General features: G+C 36.7%; 1 protein-coding gene across 8 annotated transcripts in view; it reads left to right on the top strand.

Annotated features, from left to right (window-relative positions):
• The window catches only part of FUT8 (fucosyltransferase 8), a 332,067-nt gene that overhangs the window by 223,545 nt on the left and 88,473 nt on the right, over positions 1–20,049 (top strand). For all 8 annotated transcript variants that reach the window (XM_028117728.2, XM_028117600.2, XM_028117899.2 and 5 more), the window contains 3 exons: positions 4,127–4,242; positions 4,359–4,521; positions 15,432–15,546. In XM_028117728.2, the coding sequence (XP_027973529.1) occupies positions 4,127–4,242; positions 4,359–4,521; positions 15,432–15,546 (394 nt within the window). The remainder of the gene's footprint in view (positions 1–4,126; positions 4,243–4,358; positions 4,522–15,431; positions 15,547–20,049) is intronic.

Raw genomic sequence — 20,049 nt, 5'->3', positions numbered from 1 at the left:
TGTTTCATTCCCCAGATTCGGGAACTTCTCAGCTACGATTTGCTCAAATACATCTTCTAGTCCTGTCTCTCTCTCCACTCCCTCCGGGATTCCAATTATTCTGACATTGGAATGCTTCATGGTGTCACTTATTTCTCTGATTCTATTTTCATGGATTCTGAGTTGTTTTTCCCTGGCCTCCTCTTTTCCCTTTTTATCTATTATACTGTCTTCCAGGTCACTTATTCGTTCTTCTGCCTCAGTTACCCTAGCTGTTAGATTATCTAGATTGGATTGGATCTCGATAGCATTTTCAAGTTCTGTCAATTCGGCTTTCATTTCTGCCCTTAGAGACTCTATGTTGCCATTACTTGATTTCTCCATTCTAGCCATTGTCTTCACAATTGCTAGCCTGAATTCCATCTCCGACTTCTTGGTTATATCTGCATCCATTTGTAAATCTGCAGCATAAGTCAAAATCTCTGAGTCTTTTCTATTTTGGGGGTTCCTCCTCCTAGTCATTCTGTTGATGGGTGTTTGAGGGAATGTATAAAGTACAAATTACTGACCAGAACCCAAGCAAGATGCACCTGTTTTCTTGGGATCTTAGGGTTGCTGGCCTCTTGTTTTCCCAGCCTGTCTTCTGGGGGAGGGGCCTGCCACTCTGTTCCTCAGGCAACCCTGTTCTGGTGGAGTTGCCCTGCCCCCCTGTGGTGGGGGATGGGCTCCGTGGGAATCAGTTTTTGGGGCTTTTGTTCTCTGGTGGCTTTCCCTGGCGGCTTTCCACTCTCTTCCACAAGTCAGAGCAGAAGAGACCACTTCCAACCCTCTGCTTCAGAGCAGAGAGACCGCAGTCTGTTCTTTAGTGAGCTCGCCAGGCCACACTGTCTCCGTTTCCGTCCGTGCTGCTATAAACTGCAGCGTCCAGGGTTGTGCGCCCGTCCGCAGCGCCCCCAGTCCTGCCTCCAGGTCGGGGCTCCTCTCTGCCCTTTGTGTTTCTAAAACCGCAAGCCGCTCCCAGTTCGCAGAAGCCACCCTGCCACTCGGGGTTTCTGCCCCGGGGGCTGCCCTAAAGTCATTTCCCCGCCACTACCGGTCGGCGAGTCTGTGCCCGGTCCCCAGCACGCGAGGCTGTCGCTCACCGGCGGTGTGAGATCCCCATGGCCAGGCACCCTCCGCTGCCATTTTTCCTCCAATATCTGCCCCCGGAATCACGTACCTCCTCTTCGTACCTCCTCTTCGTACCTCCAAACCAACTGCCTGCGATATTCTGTTTGTAGAGATCCAGATCTTCTTACATCTCAGGCTGGTTTCGTGGGTGCTCAGAAGTGGTCTGGTAGATATCCAGCTCAATTCTGGGGACCAGTTGAAATAGGGTGCCCTACTCCGCTGCCATCTTTCCTTCTCTCCCTCGTACCTTATTCTAATGAGGTTTTTCTCGGGTTTTGTGGCCCAAGTGGATGCTTCAGCCTCACCACCATATTCTGGGGTCTTCACAAATATCTTGTCTTTAGATAGTTGCTATTTGCCTTTCCCTGAAGGGGACCGAAGTTGGGAACCACCTATTTTGCTATCTTTCTAGTGGCGGTCTCCTGATGCCAGTTTTATTAAACCATTGTTAAATACGTTTTGCCTGGGTTTTCACTCGTTTCAGGAATTATGGTAAATTTAATCTCTGTTGCTTCATCTTGGCCAGAAGATGTCCTATATATCTTTTGTAGAGTGAGTATGATTTCAAAAAAAAAAAACAAAAAAACCCTCAAATCCCAAATATACAGATAATGTCCTTGCAGATTGACTCTTTTCTGGATGGGTTTTGGAAAGAATAGTCCTTATTGTGTACTTTTTTTACACTGGCTTCTCCATTACTTTTATCTACAGTTTATCCACAGTTGGATTAGGTTATTGTATATTATAATGTAATATAAATTACTAGTTCATGTATGTTTTATTAAAATTAAATTGGACTTAGTACTTAATGGAAATCTGAAATGATTTTATGCTGTTTTTTTTTCTTGCCTATTTTACACTAATGTTTTTCATCAATATATGAAGAAATGAGATAAAAAGGAGAACCTAGACATATCTTTGTATTGTCTGAAATTTTCTGTCATTAAGATATGTTCTGGAAAAGGACATTCTTGTCCTATGGCATATTGCTGTCAAAATAAATTCAAGAGGTAGTAGTTTTATTCTGTTTTCAAATTATTACCTAGAAATCAGCCATCTAATTCAGAAAGAGATTAAAAGCCAAATTTTAAAAATTATATGCCAGGAAATGCCTCATTTATGAATGTATGCACATTTGAGCTTATAAATTGGGTAATTGTGCACCTAACAACTCTATATATTTTATCATTATTCACTTTATATGTATACAAATGAAGGCTTTGTAATTCAAATTTTGTAGCCTGGGATACTCATGATTAGAGAATCGTTATTTTTCATGCTGCTGTTCAATGTTAATGCATACAATTACAGAATACTTCATTTACTCTGGTAGAGCTATACCAAGAGCTTCTTTACTAAACATGTATTCTGAAGTGGTATAGGTACGTAATAGTTAATTTGGCTTCCTCTGCTATATAAAAAAGTGTTCGAAAACGAGTAAGAAATCTGTATTGGAGTCTTTGCATCAAATGACTGAATTGACATCTGAATTTCAGTTCTGCCAAGTATATTTTAAAAATTGTTTCCTTAAAATGATTGTGATAAGGATACCCCAGATATTTTGAGATTACAGCTCATCTCTAAAATGATTGAGCCCAGATACAATAGTCCTGAAAGTTTATTGCCAAATATTGTGCTAAGTACTTTTATAGATTTTGGAAGAAAAATCAGCCATTATTTAATCTTCACAATAATTACACATATGTGTATATACAGACAGATGTATGGATGTATATGTGTACGTGTGTTAGTTTTCTATTGCTACTGTAACAGATACCACAGACTTTGTGGCTCAAAACAATAGAAATTTATTCTCTTACAGTTTGGGAGCTGGAAGTCTGAAGTGAGTTTTACTGGGCCAAAACCATAGTGTCAGCAGGGCCATATTTCCTCTGGGAAACTCTAGGGGAGAATCTCTTCCCTTGCTTTTCCGGGCTTCTAAAGTTGCATTCTTCATATTTGTTGCTCATGACCCACCCTCCATCTTTAAAGCTTTAAAGCCACACCATCTTCTCTTTTACAGTAAAATCTCCCTCTGTCTCCCTCTTATAAGAACCTTTGTGATTACAGTTAGGGCCCACCTGGATAATCCAGGACGATATCTACCCACCCCCCGCCCCATCTCAAGATCCTTAATTAATCATATATTTAAAGTTTCTTTTGCCATATAACGTAGCATTTATAGATTCCAGGATTGGGATGTAGATGTCTTTTATGGCTAAAATGGAGTACAGAATGTTGCCAAAGTCATATAAAAACAAAACATGTTAAGAACAAGTCCTGTTTGTAAGTTGTATGGATAGGTTGATAACATAAACAAGAAATCCTGGAGTTCCTCTGCTATGTTCCAACATTTTATGTTGTTGGCCAATATTTTTCATTTCTGATAGAAACAAACAGGACATTAATCTTCAGTTTTTCTCCTGATATGCTTCATCTCCTGGTCTTGTCTTATCCTTGTATAAAAGCAGTACTTAGTAATCTGAGGTCATGAGTTCATGAATTGGAGCACAGATTTACATAGCCTGATATTGTGGTTAATTCAGAAATAATTTGTATTTGCTATTTGAGCACAGGCTCATGTTCAGATACATGCTTTCTTATTTCCCTTAAGCCTTTTTGTCACCTCTCCTTCACCTTTGTTGCTCTTGACGCTAATGAAGAATTGACCACTTTGCTACTGATGGTGTTTTTCTAAATAATATGATGAGAGTTTTTAGGACACAGTTCTAAAGATTCCTTTATTCCTAGAAGATCATAGATCTCTGAGCTAAATTATTTTTTTTCTGCTTTTGTTCAGTATCATTCCATTGTTTATGCTTTATCCTACACCTTTGGAGAGAAAATTTTATTTTGTACTTCTAATATATGGTTTGTGACTTCTAGAGTTACTGAGAAATATGTTGTAGCAAATAAGCTTTAATTCTGTTGCATGATTTATAAGCTAAATGTTTACATTTTCTTTTTTGAACTACAGGATACCAGAAGGTCCCATTGATCAGGGGCCAGCTTCAGGAAGGGTTCGTGCTTTAGAAGAACAGCTTTTGAAGGCCAAAGAACAGATTGAAAATTATAAGAAACAAACTAGAAATGGTAGGTGATTATGCAGTGTTTTCCCTCTTTAATATATTGATATTACCACAAATAATTAAAGACTTTCTTTCATCAAAATGTTGGGAATATTGATACTATTTATTCTTTGACTGCAGGTCTGGGGAAGGATCATGAAATCCTAAGGAGGAGGATTGAAAATGGAGCTAAAGAGCTCTGGTTTTTTCTACAAAGTGAATTGAAGAAATTAAAGAATTTAGAAGGAAATGTACTCCAAAGACATGCAGATGAATTTCTGTCAGATTTGGGACATCATGAAAGGTGCTATTCTTTTTTTTACATTTCATTTGGGCTTTGGTAAAGATTATAATCTAAGAATATAAACTGGAACTTCTGTTAATTTCCCTGCTGAATGGTAAGTGATACCTACCATATTTAGGAGAAGAGTACCTGAGGTTTCAAGGACAATAATTCCCAAACGTAGTTCATCAACTAAAACATATCACTGGAAAATATTATTTAAAATGTATTTCTATGGGCATCTGGGTGGCTCAGTCAGTTAAGCATCTGCCTTCGGCTCAGGTCATGATCCCAGGGTCCTGGGATCGAGGCCCACATCGGGCTCCCTGCTCAGCGGGAAGCCTGCTTCTCCCTCTGCCTGCCACTCCCCCTGCTTGTGCTCTCTCCCTCTCTCTGCTCTCTCTCTGACAAATAAATAAAATCTTAAAAAAAATTTTTTTTAAATAAAAATAAAATGTATTTCTAGAAATCTTTATATAATAAGCCCTAAGTAAACTCTGAAGGTAGTGATGTCAGCCAGTAAATACATTAAAATATCTTCCTGTAAATTTCCTTCATAAACAATCAATAATTGGAGTATGCAGTTTTTACATTACAGTATATTGGAACTCATACTGAGGCTGGAAGTTATGTTTCTAATTCAGACATTAAAAACTTTAAAATAGCACCTTTTTAGGATTCCTAATTAAAGGTTAACGGTTTTTTGATGAAAGGGTGCATTCTTTTAATTATTTTTCTACTTAGTTGCTAGAAATAAGAATCTGAAATCTCCTGTTAAGTATATTTCTTCTGTTTACACATTCCTGAAAATATGCAGTTTATCTTCCATAGAAAGGAAAACCTTTTGGTACTGGTGTATTCATGCAGAACACAGTGTATCTGAGAATCATTATAAATAAAATGAAATCTGTCCTTATGCCTATTATATATACAATTCTATATTCCCAGTAGGATTCTGGTGGCAATTACTGTCTCATTAGTGAACAGTAAAAGAAAAATTGTTGTATTAACACAACCTACCACTGTGAAGAAGAAAAGAATTACTCCACAACCAAGAGATTCATATATATTAACATGAGTAGCAATATTGTACGGATTTTGAAATATTGTTGTTCTATTTTAAGTGAAATTACAAATAAAATCGATCAGTTCATTGGAATCATTTCAGCATTAATCTACTAAAGTAAGCATAAATTTCAAGATGCATTTAGCCCTCCCCCTTTGAAAGTTTTAGCCATACTTAGATCATCAGACCAGATGCTGACTGTATCCTTATTGCTTCTCTACCCTAAAGCTGATTCTGGGCCTCAGGATTCTGCTAATTGGAGCTGTGTGCTTGTGTGCTTTGCTTATCAAAGTTTTATAGGAAAATGTACATCTGAAGAGGATTTGAGTTGGGTAGACTATGTGGTATTTAAAGGAGAATTTTGTCAATAAAAATAGGTCAACACCCCGACATCTAATAGTAAAACTTACGAGTCTCAGAGACAAAGAGAAAATCCTGAAAGCAGCTCGGGAGAAGAGATATGTAACCTACAATGGTAGAAATGTTACATTGGCAACAGACCTATCCACAGAGACCTGGCAGGCCAGAAAGGACTGGCATGATATCTCCAGAGCACTAAACGAGAAAAATATGCAGCCAAGAATACTATAACCAGCTAGGCTCTCATTGAAAATTGAAGGAGAGATAAAAAGCTTCCAGGACAAACAAAAACTAAAGGAATTTGCAAACACAAAACCAGCCCTCCAAGAAATATTGAAAGGGGTCCTCTAAGCAAAGACAGAGTGTAAAAGCAGCACAGATCAGAAAGGAACACAGACAATATACAGTCACAGTTACCTTACAGGCAATACAGTGGCACTAAATTCATACCTTTCAATAGTTACCCTGAATGTAAATGGGCTAAATGCCCCAATCAAAAGACACAGGCTATCAGATTGGATTAAAAAACAAGACCCATCAATATGCTGTCTGCAAGAGACTCATTTTAGACCCAAAGACACCCCCAGATTGAAAGTGAGGGGGTGGAAAACCATTTACCATGCTAATGGACACCAAAAGAAAGCTGGGGTGGCAATCCTTATATCAGACAAATTAGATTTTAAAACAAAGACTAATAAGAGATGAGGAAGGACACTATATCCTACTTAAAGGGTCTATCCAACAAGAAGATCTAGCAATTGTAAATATCTATGCCCCTAACGTGGGAGCAGCCGATTATATAAGGCAATTAATAACAAAAGCGAAGAAACACATTGACAACAATACAATAATACTGGGGGACTTTAACACCCCCCTGACTGAAATGGACAGATCCTCTAAGCAAAAGATCAACAAGGAAATAAAGACTTTAAATGACACACTGGACCAAATGGACTTCACAGACATATTCAGAACATTCCATCCGAAAGCAAGGGAATACACATTCTTCTCTAGTGCCCATGGAACATTCTCCAGAATTGATCACACCCTAGGGCACAAATCAGGTCTCAACCGGTACCAAAAGATTGGGATTATTTCGTGCATATTTTCAGACCATAATGCTTTGAAACTAGAACTCAATCACAAGAGGAAAGTCGGAAAGAACTCAAATACATGGAGGCTAAAGAGCATCCTACTAATGAATGAATGGATCAACCAGGAAATTAAAGAAGAATTAAAAAAATTCATGGAAACCAATGAAAATGAAAACACAACTGTTCAAAATCTTTGGGATACAGCAAAGGCAGTCCTGAGAGGAAAGTATATAGCAATACAAGCCTTTCTCAAGAAACAAGAAAGTTCTCAAATACACAACCTAACCCTACACCTAAAGGAGCTGGAGAAAGAACAGCAAATAAAGCCTAAACCCAGCAGGAGAAGAGAAATAATAAAGATCAGAGCAGAAATCAATGAACTAGAAACCAAAAGAACAGTAGAACAGATCAACGAAACTAGGAGCTGGTTCTTCGAAAGAATTAACAAGATTGATAAACCGCTGGCCAGACTTATCAAAAAGAAAAGAGAAATGACGCAAATCAACAAAATCATGAATGAAAGAGGAGAGATCACAACCAACACCAAAGAAATACCAACAATTATAAGAACATATTATGAGCAACTCTATGCCAGCAAATTAGATAACCTGGAAGAAATGGGTGCATTCCTAGAGATGTATCAACTACCAAAATTGAACCAGGAAGAAACAGAAAACCTGAACAGACCTATAACCACTAAGGAAATGGAAGCAGTCATCAAAAATCTCCCAACAAACAAAAGCCCAGGGCCAGATGGCTTCCCAGGGGAATTCTATCAGACATTTAAAGAAGAATTAATACCTATTCTCCTGAAACTGTTCCAAAAAATAGAAATGGAAGGAAAACTTCCAAACTCATTTTATGAGGCCACCATTACCTTGATCCCCAAACCAGACAAACACCCCATCAAAAAGGAGAATTACAGACCCAATATCCTTGATGAACATGGATGCAAAAATTCTCACCAAAATAATAGCCAATAGGATCCAACAGTACATTAAAAGGATTATTCACCATGACCAAGTGGGATTTATCGCTGGGCTGCAAGGCTGGTTCAACATCTGCAAATCAATCAACTTGATACAATACATTAACAAAAGAAAGAACAAGAATCATATGATCCTCTCAATAGATGCAGAAAAAGCATTTGACAAAGTACAGCATCCTTTCTTGATCAAAACTCTTCAGAGTATAGGGATAGAGGGTACCTACCTCAATATCATAAAAGCCATCTATGAAAATCCTACAGCGAATATCATTCTCAATGGGGAAAAGCAGAGGGCTTTTCCCCTAAGATCAGGAACGGGGCAGGGATGTCCACTATCACCACTGCTATTCAACATAGTAGTAGAAGTCGCAGCCACAGCAATCAGACAACAAAAAGAAATCAAAGGCATCCAAATCGGCAAAGAGGAAGTCAAACTCTCACTCTTTGCAGATGATATGATACTGTATGTGGAAAACCCAAAAGACTCCACCCCAAAACTGCTAGAACTCATACAGGAATTCAGTCAAGTAGCAGGATATAAAATCAATGCACAGAAATCAGTGGCATTCCTGTACACCAACAACAAGACAGAAGAGAGAAATATTAAGGAGTCGATCCCATTTACAATTGCACCCAAAACCATAAGATACCTAGGAATAAATTTAACCAAAGAGGCAAAGGATCTGTACTCAGAAAACTATAAAATACTCATGAAAGAAATTGAAGAAGACACAAAGAAATGGAAAAACGTTCCATGCTCATGGATTGGAAGAACAAACATTGTGAAGATGTCAATGCTACCTAGAGCAACCTACACATTCAATGCAATCCCCATCAAAATACCATCCACTTTTTTCAAAGAAATGGAAGAAATAATCCTAAAATTTGTATGGAACTAGAAGAGACCCCGAATAGCCAGAGGAATATTGAAAAAGCAAAGCAAAGCTGGCAGCATCACAATTCCGGACTTCCAGCTCTATTACAAAGCTGTCATCATCAAGACAGTACGTTACTGGCACAAAAACAGACACATAGATCAATGGAACAGAATAGAGAGCCCAGAAATGGACCCTCAACTCTATGGTCAACTAATCTTTGACAAAGCAAGAAAGAATGTCCAATGGAAAAAAGACAGTCTCTTCAAAAAATGGTGTTGGGAAAATTGGACAGCCACATGCAGAAAAATGAAACTGAACCATTTCCTTACACCACACACAGAAATAGACTCCAAATGGTTGAAAGACCTAAACATGAGACAGGAGTCCATCAAAATCCTAAAGGAGAACACAGGTAGCCACCTCTTCGACCTCAGCCACAGCAACTTCTTCCTAGAAACATTGCCAGAGGCAAGGGAAGCCAGGGCAAAAATGAACTATTGGGATTTCATCAAGATAAAAAGCTTTTGCACAGCAAAAGAAACAGTCCATAAAACCAAAAGACAACCGACAGAATGGGAGAAAATATTTGCAAATGACATATCAGATAAAGGGCTAGTATCCAAAATCTATAAAGAACTTATCAAACTCAACACCCAAAGAACAAATGATCCAATCAAGAAATGGGCAGAAGACATGAACAGACATTTTTCCAAAGAAGACATCCAAATGGCCAAGAGACACATGAAAAAGTGCTCAACATCACTCGGCATCAGGGAAATCCAAATCAAAACCTCAGTGAGATACCACCTCACACCACTCAGAATGGCTAGAATGAACAAGTCAGGAAACGACAGATGTTGGCGGGGATGTGGAGAAAGGGGAACCCTCCTACACTGTTGGTGCGAATGTAAGCTGGTGCAACCACTGTGGAAAACAGTATGGAGGTTCCTCAAACAGTTTTAAATAGAGCTACCATATGATCCAGCAATTGCACTACTGGGTATTTCCCCTAAAGATACAAATGTAGGGATCCCAAGGGGTACGTGCACCCCAATGTTTATAGCAGCAATGTCCACAATAGCCAAACTGTGGAAAGAACCAAGATGTCCATCGACAGATGAATGGATAGCGAAGATGTGGTATATATACACAATGGAATATTATGCAGCCATCAAAAGGAACGAGATCTTGCCATTTGCAACGACGTGGATGGAACTGGAGGGTGTTATGCTGAGCGAAATAATCAGAGAAAGACAGGTATCATATGACCTCACTGATACGAGGAATTCTTAATCTCAGGAAACAAACTGAGTGTTGCTGGAGTGGTGGGGGTGGGAGGGATGGGGTGGCTGGGTGACAGACATTGGGGAGGGTATGTACTATGGTGAGCACTGTGAATTGTGCAAGACTGTTGAATCACAGATCTGTACTTCTGAAACAAATAATGCAACATATGTTAAGGAAAAAGAAAAAGAAGAAGATAGCAGGAGGGGAAGAATGAAGGGGAATAAGTCGGAGGGGGAGACGAACCATGAGAGACAATGGACTCTGAAAAACAAACAGGGTTCTAGAGGGGAGGAGGGTGGGGGGATGGGTTAGCCTGGTGATGGGTATTAAAGAGGGCACATTCTGCGTGGAGCACTGGGTGTTATGCACAAACAATGAATCATGGAGCACTACATCAAAAACTAATGATGTAATGTATGGTGATTAACATAACAATAAAAATATTTTAAAAAATAAAAGAGAATTTTGGCTATTGAATTCTTAGTGTTTAATTTTAAATTTTGAGTGATTTAATTAAAGTACTTGAGAATTTAACTGTCAGGTCTTTTCTAAATTAAAATTATTATATAAAGAATTATTTTGTGCATATATTTTATGACTATGTAGAAATGGAAAAATACATACAAATTTAAAAGGTGGACTCTAAAGTTGATGTAAATCAATGTTAAATTTTTTGTAAGTTGAATTTTGTTTTAAATATATTATGGTTCCTGACACTACCTTCTAGTATATGTTAAATAATATTATTTTACTGAAAACAAAAATGGAAAGGTACCCAAGGTACCTCAGTCGATTTCTTTTGCTATCTAAAGCAGAAATTCGAAGGAACTTGGGATGTAACTTCACAGGGTAGTAATTTAACTTGAGGCATCTGTATCAGAATACAGTGAGACAATAATGAGCAAAGCATAGCCAGACACTGGAGAAATAACCCTAAAGCTACGAATGTACAAGCAGAAAGGATTTGTATGTATGTGGACTATGCCATCTTACTGATAATATTCAAGATCTTTAAGTATAAGAATTAAAATTAAAACAGACTTTTGTGTTTGCCTGTGGTGATTTTTACATTACACAAAAATCCTCATTGCATTTTCACACTTGCCCGCATATAGTGTATAGGTTGTCTCTGGACTAAAAGTCTGTGTTCTCTGAGAAATCAGTTAGAGGTTGAGTCAATCATTGTTTTTGTTCACCTTTCCCTATGAATCACTTTTGTCAGTTTTTAGTTCAGAAAGACATCAATTATAGGTAACACATTTATGGGCTTTTGTTTTTTCAAAGGGGTTTTTTTTTTTCTTTCTTAAAACTTTGTTCTGATAAAAATACTGATCCTCTTTTTTTCCTCCCTTTCTAAATCAGTTTTATTGTGACATAATTTATACACAATAAAATGTACGTATTTTAGTCTATATTTCTGTGAGTTTTGACAAATGCTTGCAGTTTTGTTACCACCACCACAATCAAGATACAGAACATTGCTACTACCCTGAGAAGTTTCTCCATGCTCCTTTGTAGTCAGCACCTTCCCAGCCCCAGTCCTTGGCAGTCATTAGGTCTGTTTCCTGCACCTATAATTTTGCCTTTTCCAGAATTTTGTGTAAATGCGATCATTATATTATGTAGCTTTTTGTGTGTGGTTTCTTTCACTTGGCATAATGCATCTGAGATTCACCCATGTTGTTTTGTGTGTTGGTAGTTCATTCTTTTTATTGCTAAGTAATATCTCACTGTATGGATATACCACCGATAGTTTATCCATTCACCATTTGAAAGACATTTGGGTTGTTTACTTGTTTTGGTGATTATGTGTAAAGCCACTACAAACATTAACATGCATGTTTTTGCAGAAACATGTTTTCATTGCTTTTGGATTAAATATTTAGAGCGGGATTTGTGGGTCATGTGTTGAGTGTCTCTTTAATTTATAAGACACTGCCAAACTAGATTTTCAAGTGATGATTTCATTCTAGCAATTGCATATTACCATACTTCATAATAATACAGTCAAATTTACCTGCTGCTTTCACATCATTGATCATGAGTTGACTGTGGCCTCTTTGAAATAGAGGAAGATTAACAGTTTAGAGTGATTATTTTTGTCATTGTGATTTTATTATTTGTGTAGTAGTATATGTTCAGTGCTTGGATTTATAACTATACATATCTGTCCCTCAACCTCTGGGGATATCATGGAAAATTCTGCCTTATCACCATCTTAGGTTGCCCAGAGACATATTTAATTTAATCACTGTTGCTTTGGTTCTTTTTGCATTTCTTATATTGCCAGACACCAGTGTTTATGAAATAGTTCCTGGAGCTACTTCTTTTCTGATTTTAAATTATAGCAATTATTAAACTTCAGACTGAAGGAAAGGAGGGCTTACAGGGCTGATGAACTATTTCTCAATTTAGTTGACTGAAATTATTGAGAAATTATCTGGTGAAGCAGCACGTCTCATTGCTCTGGCCTGGTCTGCATCATCTTATTATCAGTAATATATAAAACACCTTTGGAAAGACTGAGGTGAGCTATTTCCCAAATGTTAAATGATACTTACGGCTAATTATGCTGATTGACTGTTTGATACTGTGTATAGGGGATTATGTAGCAAAGGAAAGGACTTTGACTCAGATAAGGAGTGCAGTATCTGGTTATAGGGAAGATTAGTAGCTTAATAGGTTATAGATTTATTTGATCAGAATTGCTGATCATAGCTATTATAGCACAATAGCTTGCGTTTTCACTCACTTTATAAGGTAGGTGCTACCAGACTGTCTTTGAAAGGTCAAAGAGTTGTTATTTCCATTCTTGAAAAGTTAAGTTTTGTGAACCTTCAAAGCTGTTCTTGTTTTTTATTTCATACACACACACACAGAGGAGGCAATGAAGGAAGACCTTAAGTTCTTTGAGATGTGACCTAATTGAGAATTACATTAAACTGGAATGTAGATACTTTTTCTTCAGTTTTTAATTCCTTTAGACAAAATGTTTGTGTATGATTGTCTTTCTCCTCAGGAATCCAGGCTTATTTTTAAGTGGTACTAGAACATTCCTCCTAATATCCATGGAAAGAGGGAACATTGTCATATGAAATTGTCCTTATTCTTCTTATCACTTAGTTTCTATCAGCCGGATCATGATTCTCCATCTTCAGTAAGGAAATATCCTCCTCTAAAATAAAGTTTGCACTGGAAGGAGAATCTAAAGGTAGAAAAGGTGTCTCATCTAATTGCTCTGATTCTGCTTTGCCTGCCCCCAACCTTACATCTCCTTGGGTGTGGTTTCCAAACTCAAGAATGATTTGACACTCTCAAATAAATAAATAAACCTTAAAAAAAAAAAAACTGAGAAAATAAACTTCCAGCTGAGCTCTGTAACACCATTATAGTCTAAGATTTCTCATGTGTTTCCATGATCAGCTCACACAATATCATATGGGTGGTGACATTTCCCCTAGTAAAAGTAAAACTATAAAAGAATACTGTAGGCTACATAATAGTCTATAGGGGCCTCAGTTTTATAATCTGAAAAAAACTTAAAAGTTGAACCTCTGTTGTGTAAGACTAAGTTAATTTCTCAAGGCAGTAAGTTGTAGGTTTGGTTTTTCCAACTACAGTTACTCTTTTTCATAAAATTTTTTGAGAATGTTTTAAATCTTAAGTGAGAATAATATAAAAATAAAACATCACATAATCAACTGTTGTCCTGTTTAAGGAAGGGCAAACAGGGCAACAAAGTGCAAAGTGTTCTGTGCACTAATGTTGACACATTAAGCAAACGCCTAAAATGCTTCACAGATGACCCTTTTGTTCCAAAGCATTGTGTAAAGCTATTCCACTGTTGGATGAATATTTTAAATTATGGCTATTATTTTTAACTTTTGTTTGTACATTATTAATAGTTTTGCTTATTCAAAGATGCTAGCTATTATTAGATACTCTGCTAATTGTGTGTAGTTTTAATGGTTTTCTATGATAATAAATAAGACTTTAGTTTTTCCTGTGGGGGTGCCATTGGTTTGTTTTTAAATGGTTTAGCAACTAGCAACAGAGAATTGGGACTATGCCTTGTATTCCTAATCACAATTGTTGAAGGCTGGTTTCATTATCTCTTAAATGAGTTCTCACTAATTAATCCCCTTCTTCAGAGTGCTATAAGGCAGAGGATATTGGATCATTTTTCTGACTGGTCTTCAGTACCATGTATTACTTTCACCCACACCCAATGGATATTTTCTCTTAGTTGTAGAATTATTAGTAGGTACTCTTCATATACAAGGTAAAAGCTCTGAAACAACTCTGAGGATTGGAGTATAAATAGCAATGTGTAGTCCGTTCAGGCTGCTATAACAAAAATACCAAAAACTGTTTAGCTTATAAACAACAGAAACTTATTTCTCACAGTTCTGGAGCCAGGGAGTCCAAGATCAAGTCCAAATTTGGGGTCTGGTGAGGACCCGCTTTCTTGTTCATGGACAGCACCTTCTCACAGTGTCCTCACATGATGGAAGGGGCTAAGGAGTTCTGTGGGGTCTTTTATAAGAGCAGCAATCCCATTCATAAGGGTTCTACCCTCATGACCTAATAAGCACCTCCCAAAGATCCAACTTTGGGCCATATCCTGTTTTTGTGACTAAAGTTTTATTGGAAAACAGGCACATGCATGCATTTACTTACTGTCTTCGGCAGTTTTCCTGCTACAAAAGCAAAAGAGGCCCACAAAGCCTGAAATACTTACTGTCAGGCCCCTTAACAGAAAAATGTTTGCTGAACCTTGGTTTGGAAATTGTTTAAGATTTATGTCAGAATTTTCCTCTCATTTTTTATTCCAACCACTCAGAGTGTTTATGTTTGAACAGATAAGTTAAGAGGGGTAAAGAAATGAGAGAACAAAAATGTAGTATTCAAGTACTGGCACCAACTTATTTCTCTCCCTTATGTTAATTTACCTGTTTCTTTGCTATGGGTGTCCACTTCCTCCTGATATCTGTAGTTCTCTGTGTTGGGAAATAAGTGCAGCTGACTGGCCTGGGGGAAAACAGTATATTTTTCTCAGTGGTGGAAATTTACTGTAGGAACGAATCTTGGATGTTAGGGACTAATTGTTGAATTTCACAGTCTTAATAGAAAATAAAGAATGAGAACCAGCATCAGTGAGTATCAATCTTTATGAAGAATTTGATTCTCATGATTTTTGTGTAATCCTATGATGAAGTACAAGTAAGTTAAACTTCCAAATGTTGTTTGTTTTATAGGTCTATAATGACGGATCTGTACTACCTCAGTCAAACAGATGGAGCAGGTGATTGGCGGGAAAAAGAGGCCAAAGATCTGACAGAGCTGGTCCAGCGGAGAATAACATATCTTCAGGTAAGAAAACTAAGTAAAGAAATAAACATAAATGAAAAAAGAAGGAAAATCATAATAAGACTAAGAGTTGCTGTTGGTTTTTAGTCTTCCTAGCCCTTTTTTTTAAGTATTTACTCATTTTACATATTTATTCAGAAAGATGCTATGTTATGTCTTCAGTGCAATACAAAGATGTCTAAAACAAAGCCTCTGCCTTAAAGGAGCTACTTCTTACACACACACACACACACACACACACACACACACACACACACACACAGCAATGCGAAGTAGGAAGTGGTACATTTTACATGAGACATACAGATGAAATGCTCGTTGAAGGAAGAAGATAATCAGGGATAGCTTTGTGGAAAAGGTTTTTGAATTGAGCTGAAAAGGACAATTGGATAGGATTTAGGCACATAGAAATGGAAAAGAGTGTACTAGCTGGAGACTGGGATATGAATAATGGTCCATAGTTGGGAAAGAGCAGGACGGGAACCCATTGAGGAATGGGACATTTAATTTGTCTGGAGTTTTGGGTTGTGTAAACAGGTGGGGTGTAAAATAAGCTGGAAAAGGTAGGTTTGGGAGCCCGATTGCAGAGGTCCTCGGGTGCAGGTTAAGCTTTATGGTGCATAAGCAGCAAGTGGTTGCTTAAAAGATTTTGTTTCATAAACATCATTATAACAGCAAACAGCCACAAGTCCCAGGCCCTTTTACATCTATTCTCGTCTTTTTTTGTGTTTTCTTCTAACTCTCATTAATATGCATACTCAGTCTTACATATTTGTAAGAACAGAATTGATTTACTTTAAATTCTGGTTTTTTGCTTAATATGTCATAAGCTTTTTTCTATTTTGGAGCCACATCCCACTTTTGAAAGATTTTTACACCCAAGAGCAGCATGGTGAGGGTGATACTATTAATCTGTAAGTCTTATTTTGGCTGAACTGGATTACTATTGGAAGAGACTAGAAGCAAGGAAACCATTTAGGAGGTGAGGACCACCCTGGAGGTGAGAAATATGGAGGTATGTCACAGTTTGCATTGGAAGTGAAGAGACAAAGTTGAGAGAGACTGGGAAGGTTGAACTGATCGTTCACCAAGTGGGTGAAAGAGCTGAAGTGACCGGGATGATAGGTGCATTGTTATCTGACAGGGAACTTAAACAAAGAACAGTCTTGGGGTAAACAGTGAATTAGAAGTAACTTCATTCAAAGTGCTGGAAGTTGAAAACCGCACCCATCCTTTTCTAATACTATTAGTGGTTTATTTTCTATGTACAATGACTGCTTTCCTTCTAAGGTTAAAGTGTCTTGTAAAAGTAAAATAATAACAATGACCTAATTCTCTATATTTCAAGGTGCACATTTTCCTACACTTAAATAGGAAGAAATAGAAAATGAAGTGTTTAACGAGATCATTAAAAACCAAACTGATTTTGGCATGCTATCTTGGTCTCATACTCCCATGACCATTCATCAGAGGTGTCTGCAGAATGAGAAACACTTGCCTCCTATAGGGAAGAGGTAATTATCTCCTATCAACTAGAACCTCATTCAATGAACTATAAACAGCTGGTGGTGCAGAACTATCATCCTCATTTAAAATGGAAATAACTATGGTTTCTGAGTTTCTTCCATTTCCACATATTCATTAGATTTTTATTCAACAAAAGTCATATTTAAACTATGATTTGGTCATAGTTCAGCTCCATATACTGTAACAAGTACCTGCCACCTGCTTTAGTTTATTTTTTCTTCTTGGCCAAGTGCTTTTACTTATAGTGCAAATTTGATCCTCTATATGCTGATTTTTCTGGTTCTGTGTTAGAGAATTTCACTTGTAAATCATGCTAATGATTTAAAACCATGTTGGCTTTTTTAATCTTTTAGACTACAGCAAAACAGCATTTCAGCTGGACCTTACTTTCAGTTTCAAATATTGCTATTTAACAGATGCTTACTTCCATGCTTTTCCTTTTTTTTCACTGAAAAAGAAAATGTGGTTTTTAATATTCAAGGAGATGAAGAAAATCTCAGTAGGAAAAAACATATTTCAGAAAAATATTTTTCTTTAATTATTTAATGTATTCATGATCATTTTTGCCCTCTAGTCCAAAAGTTCTTTGAAGTCAGAAACTATATTTTTAACATATTATTTGTTAGAGATTAACAATGGCAGTCACTCACTCTTTACCTTCTTTGGCTTGAGGTGAATAAGAGTCCTTTCTCCCATTCCAACAAAATTAAACACATATAGGTAAGGAATGTTTTCTCTGACTAGAACTTTTATTCCCAGCTTAGAAAAGTACAACAGCTACTTTAAAAAGAATGATTTGTTACTGGTTTAACTAAATGGATTAGAGAGTTTAATCAGATGAGGTGAGCTATTTATACACATTTTTAAGAGTGATTACATTTTTTCCCGTTTTAACTTTTCTTGGTATTCAAATGTATTGGTGTTCCCAAACCATTGCTTTAAGTGAAATATTGTAAAAAGGCTATTTAATTAACTTAAATTCTGAAAGACTTCAACAGGCTTAGAAACTGAGTAGTATACTAGAAAATAAATCTGTGAAGGGAGATAAGGAAAAAATCTTTGACCTTTAATACTTGTATTCTACATAAAAATAAGCAGTTCATATAACTTAATGGAGATTTTAGAAGGCTCTCCTTGTTTGGCCTACGAGGCAGCAGTTATATAAAGAATGATAATAATTTGTAGCTAACTAGGAAATAATAGGGAAAAGATACAATAAAAGAAAATGTTTTTAATAGTTTAAATCTGTTCAGGAGATTTTAGTCATTTAAATACCTTATTGTGTTCCCAATAAATAATTCAGATGATTTTATAGTTACTTCAGTGATTGGTTTGGACAGGTGAAAACATTTTCAGTTTTACTAGATTTTTACTCATTCTGATGAAATCTATTATCAGTTCTTATAATCACCAACAAGCAGTTTTCTAAAATCTGATTTATTTAAGGTATAATGCAAGACCTGGTCAAAGAAAACAACCTAGATTAAACCCTTGTCTTAATCCATTAATCGGTTTGATTTTAAATCTAAGCCTTTTTGCAACTCTCCAATGCTTTGAATTGAGCAAATATCATGTCTCATGAAAATCCTGCTTGACTCAGTCATATAGTTCAGTCAAGTTTAGTCTCAATGTTAGATATTCATTCATTTATTCTATACCGTGGTTTTACTTGGGAGAAGCAATTTCACAAAAGTTACTAGAAAGTAAAAAAATACATATGTCAACTAGACTTCAGCGGGACAAAGTTCCATGGTTGTCTTAAAATTATTTTCTCTTTAGAGTTGAAGGAGTTATGGCGTGGTATAAAAAGGCTGACTAAAAGATTATAATAATCTTATTGAAGACAACCTTGGGTATCCTGTTAGGCTCAAGTAGAATGGAGCAAGTAATTCTCTTAAGGTCTTCTCTATGTTTACCTGAAAAGTTCTTTATCCATAAAGTAAACATGTAATATTGGGTTGTTTTAAATACCATTTTGTGCTGGTCTTTACTAGTGTGCTATGTAAATCATAACAAATTGAGAAAGTGCTGTTTTTTATATTTTGAAATCAAATTTCGGATATCAACTCCAGGCTTATTTTAAAAACTACACATTGCTGATATTTTCATCACGAGTCCACATTTTGCCATAATATAAGTCATTTTTCTAGACTTTTGATTGACCTGGAAGAGATTCTGTTTTCATTAGTGTTACTAGAATTCACTTTGTGGCTTCTAATCAGCTCATATTAAATTCTAATCAGCACATATTAAACAAACAATGGAAGAGATCACAAATGCCTTAGTTTCTTGTTTGGAACAGTTTGAAGTTGGCAACCACAGTGGTGAGAGCTGCTAGTTAGGGCATATAGCTTATGATAAAAGGCATTTCCCAGTTTAACTTGAAATTATCTGTCTTCTGGTTCAGGATAATTTTCTTTCCACCTAGACCCAAAGTTGACTATTTAAGCAATATTGAGCCCATTTTTAGTGTAATCTAAGTAAAGCATATAAAAAAATAACAATGGTAAAAGATGTTTTTTGGGGGGCATTGCTTGTTTATGTTGTGAATAGGACTTTACTAACCTACCATTTTCCAGTAAATTTTCCTTGTTTTCATAGAAAAGTAAAAGATGTGCAAATGGAGAACAAGTATTTTACTTTTTAAAGGAAGATTAGAGATTTGTTTCTTCCATTCAAAAACAACAGACTGCCTAGAGATACGGCAGTTTCTCTTTTCCTGTGTGGAATCCAGCAACTGTAGGTGGTCTATAAAATGGAAAGTGTCCAGGTCACACTAGGAATGCATTGTTGAGGCTATTAAACATGTATTTCAGATTGTGAAGAGACCCTAACTCCAACACATGATGTAGACACATTTTTCTTTGACAGGACAAATTCTTTAAAATAGATTTAAGGCTAGAATATAACTATAAAACTTCATTTGTCTGCTGGTGTACTGATCATGAGATCAAACCCATCATGAGGTGTCCTCAGAGT

Source organism: Eumetopias jubatus, unplaced genomic scaffold, assembly GCF_037043125.1.
Source record: "Eumetopias jubatus isolate StellerSeaLion01/CBP00866 unplaced genomic scaffold, mEumJub1_p1.0 scaffold_7, whole genome shotgun sequence".
Taxonomy (NCBI): domain Eukaryota; kingdom Metazoa; phylum Chordata; class Mammalia; order Carnivora; family Otariidae; genus Eumetopias; species Eumetopias jubatus.
Note: the sequence above shows the minus strand (reverse complement) of the source record. Positions and strands in the feature narration are given on the sequence as shown.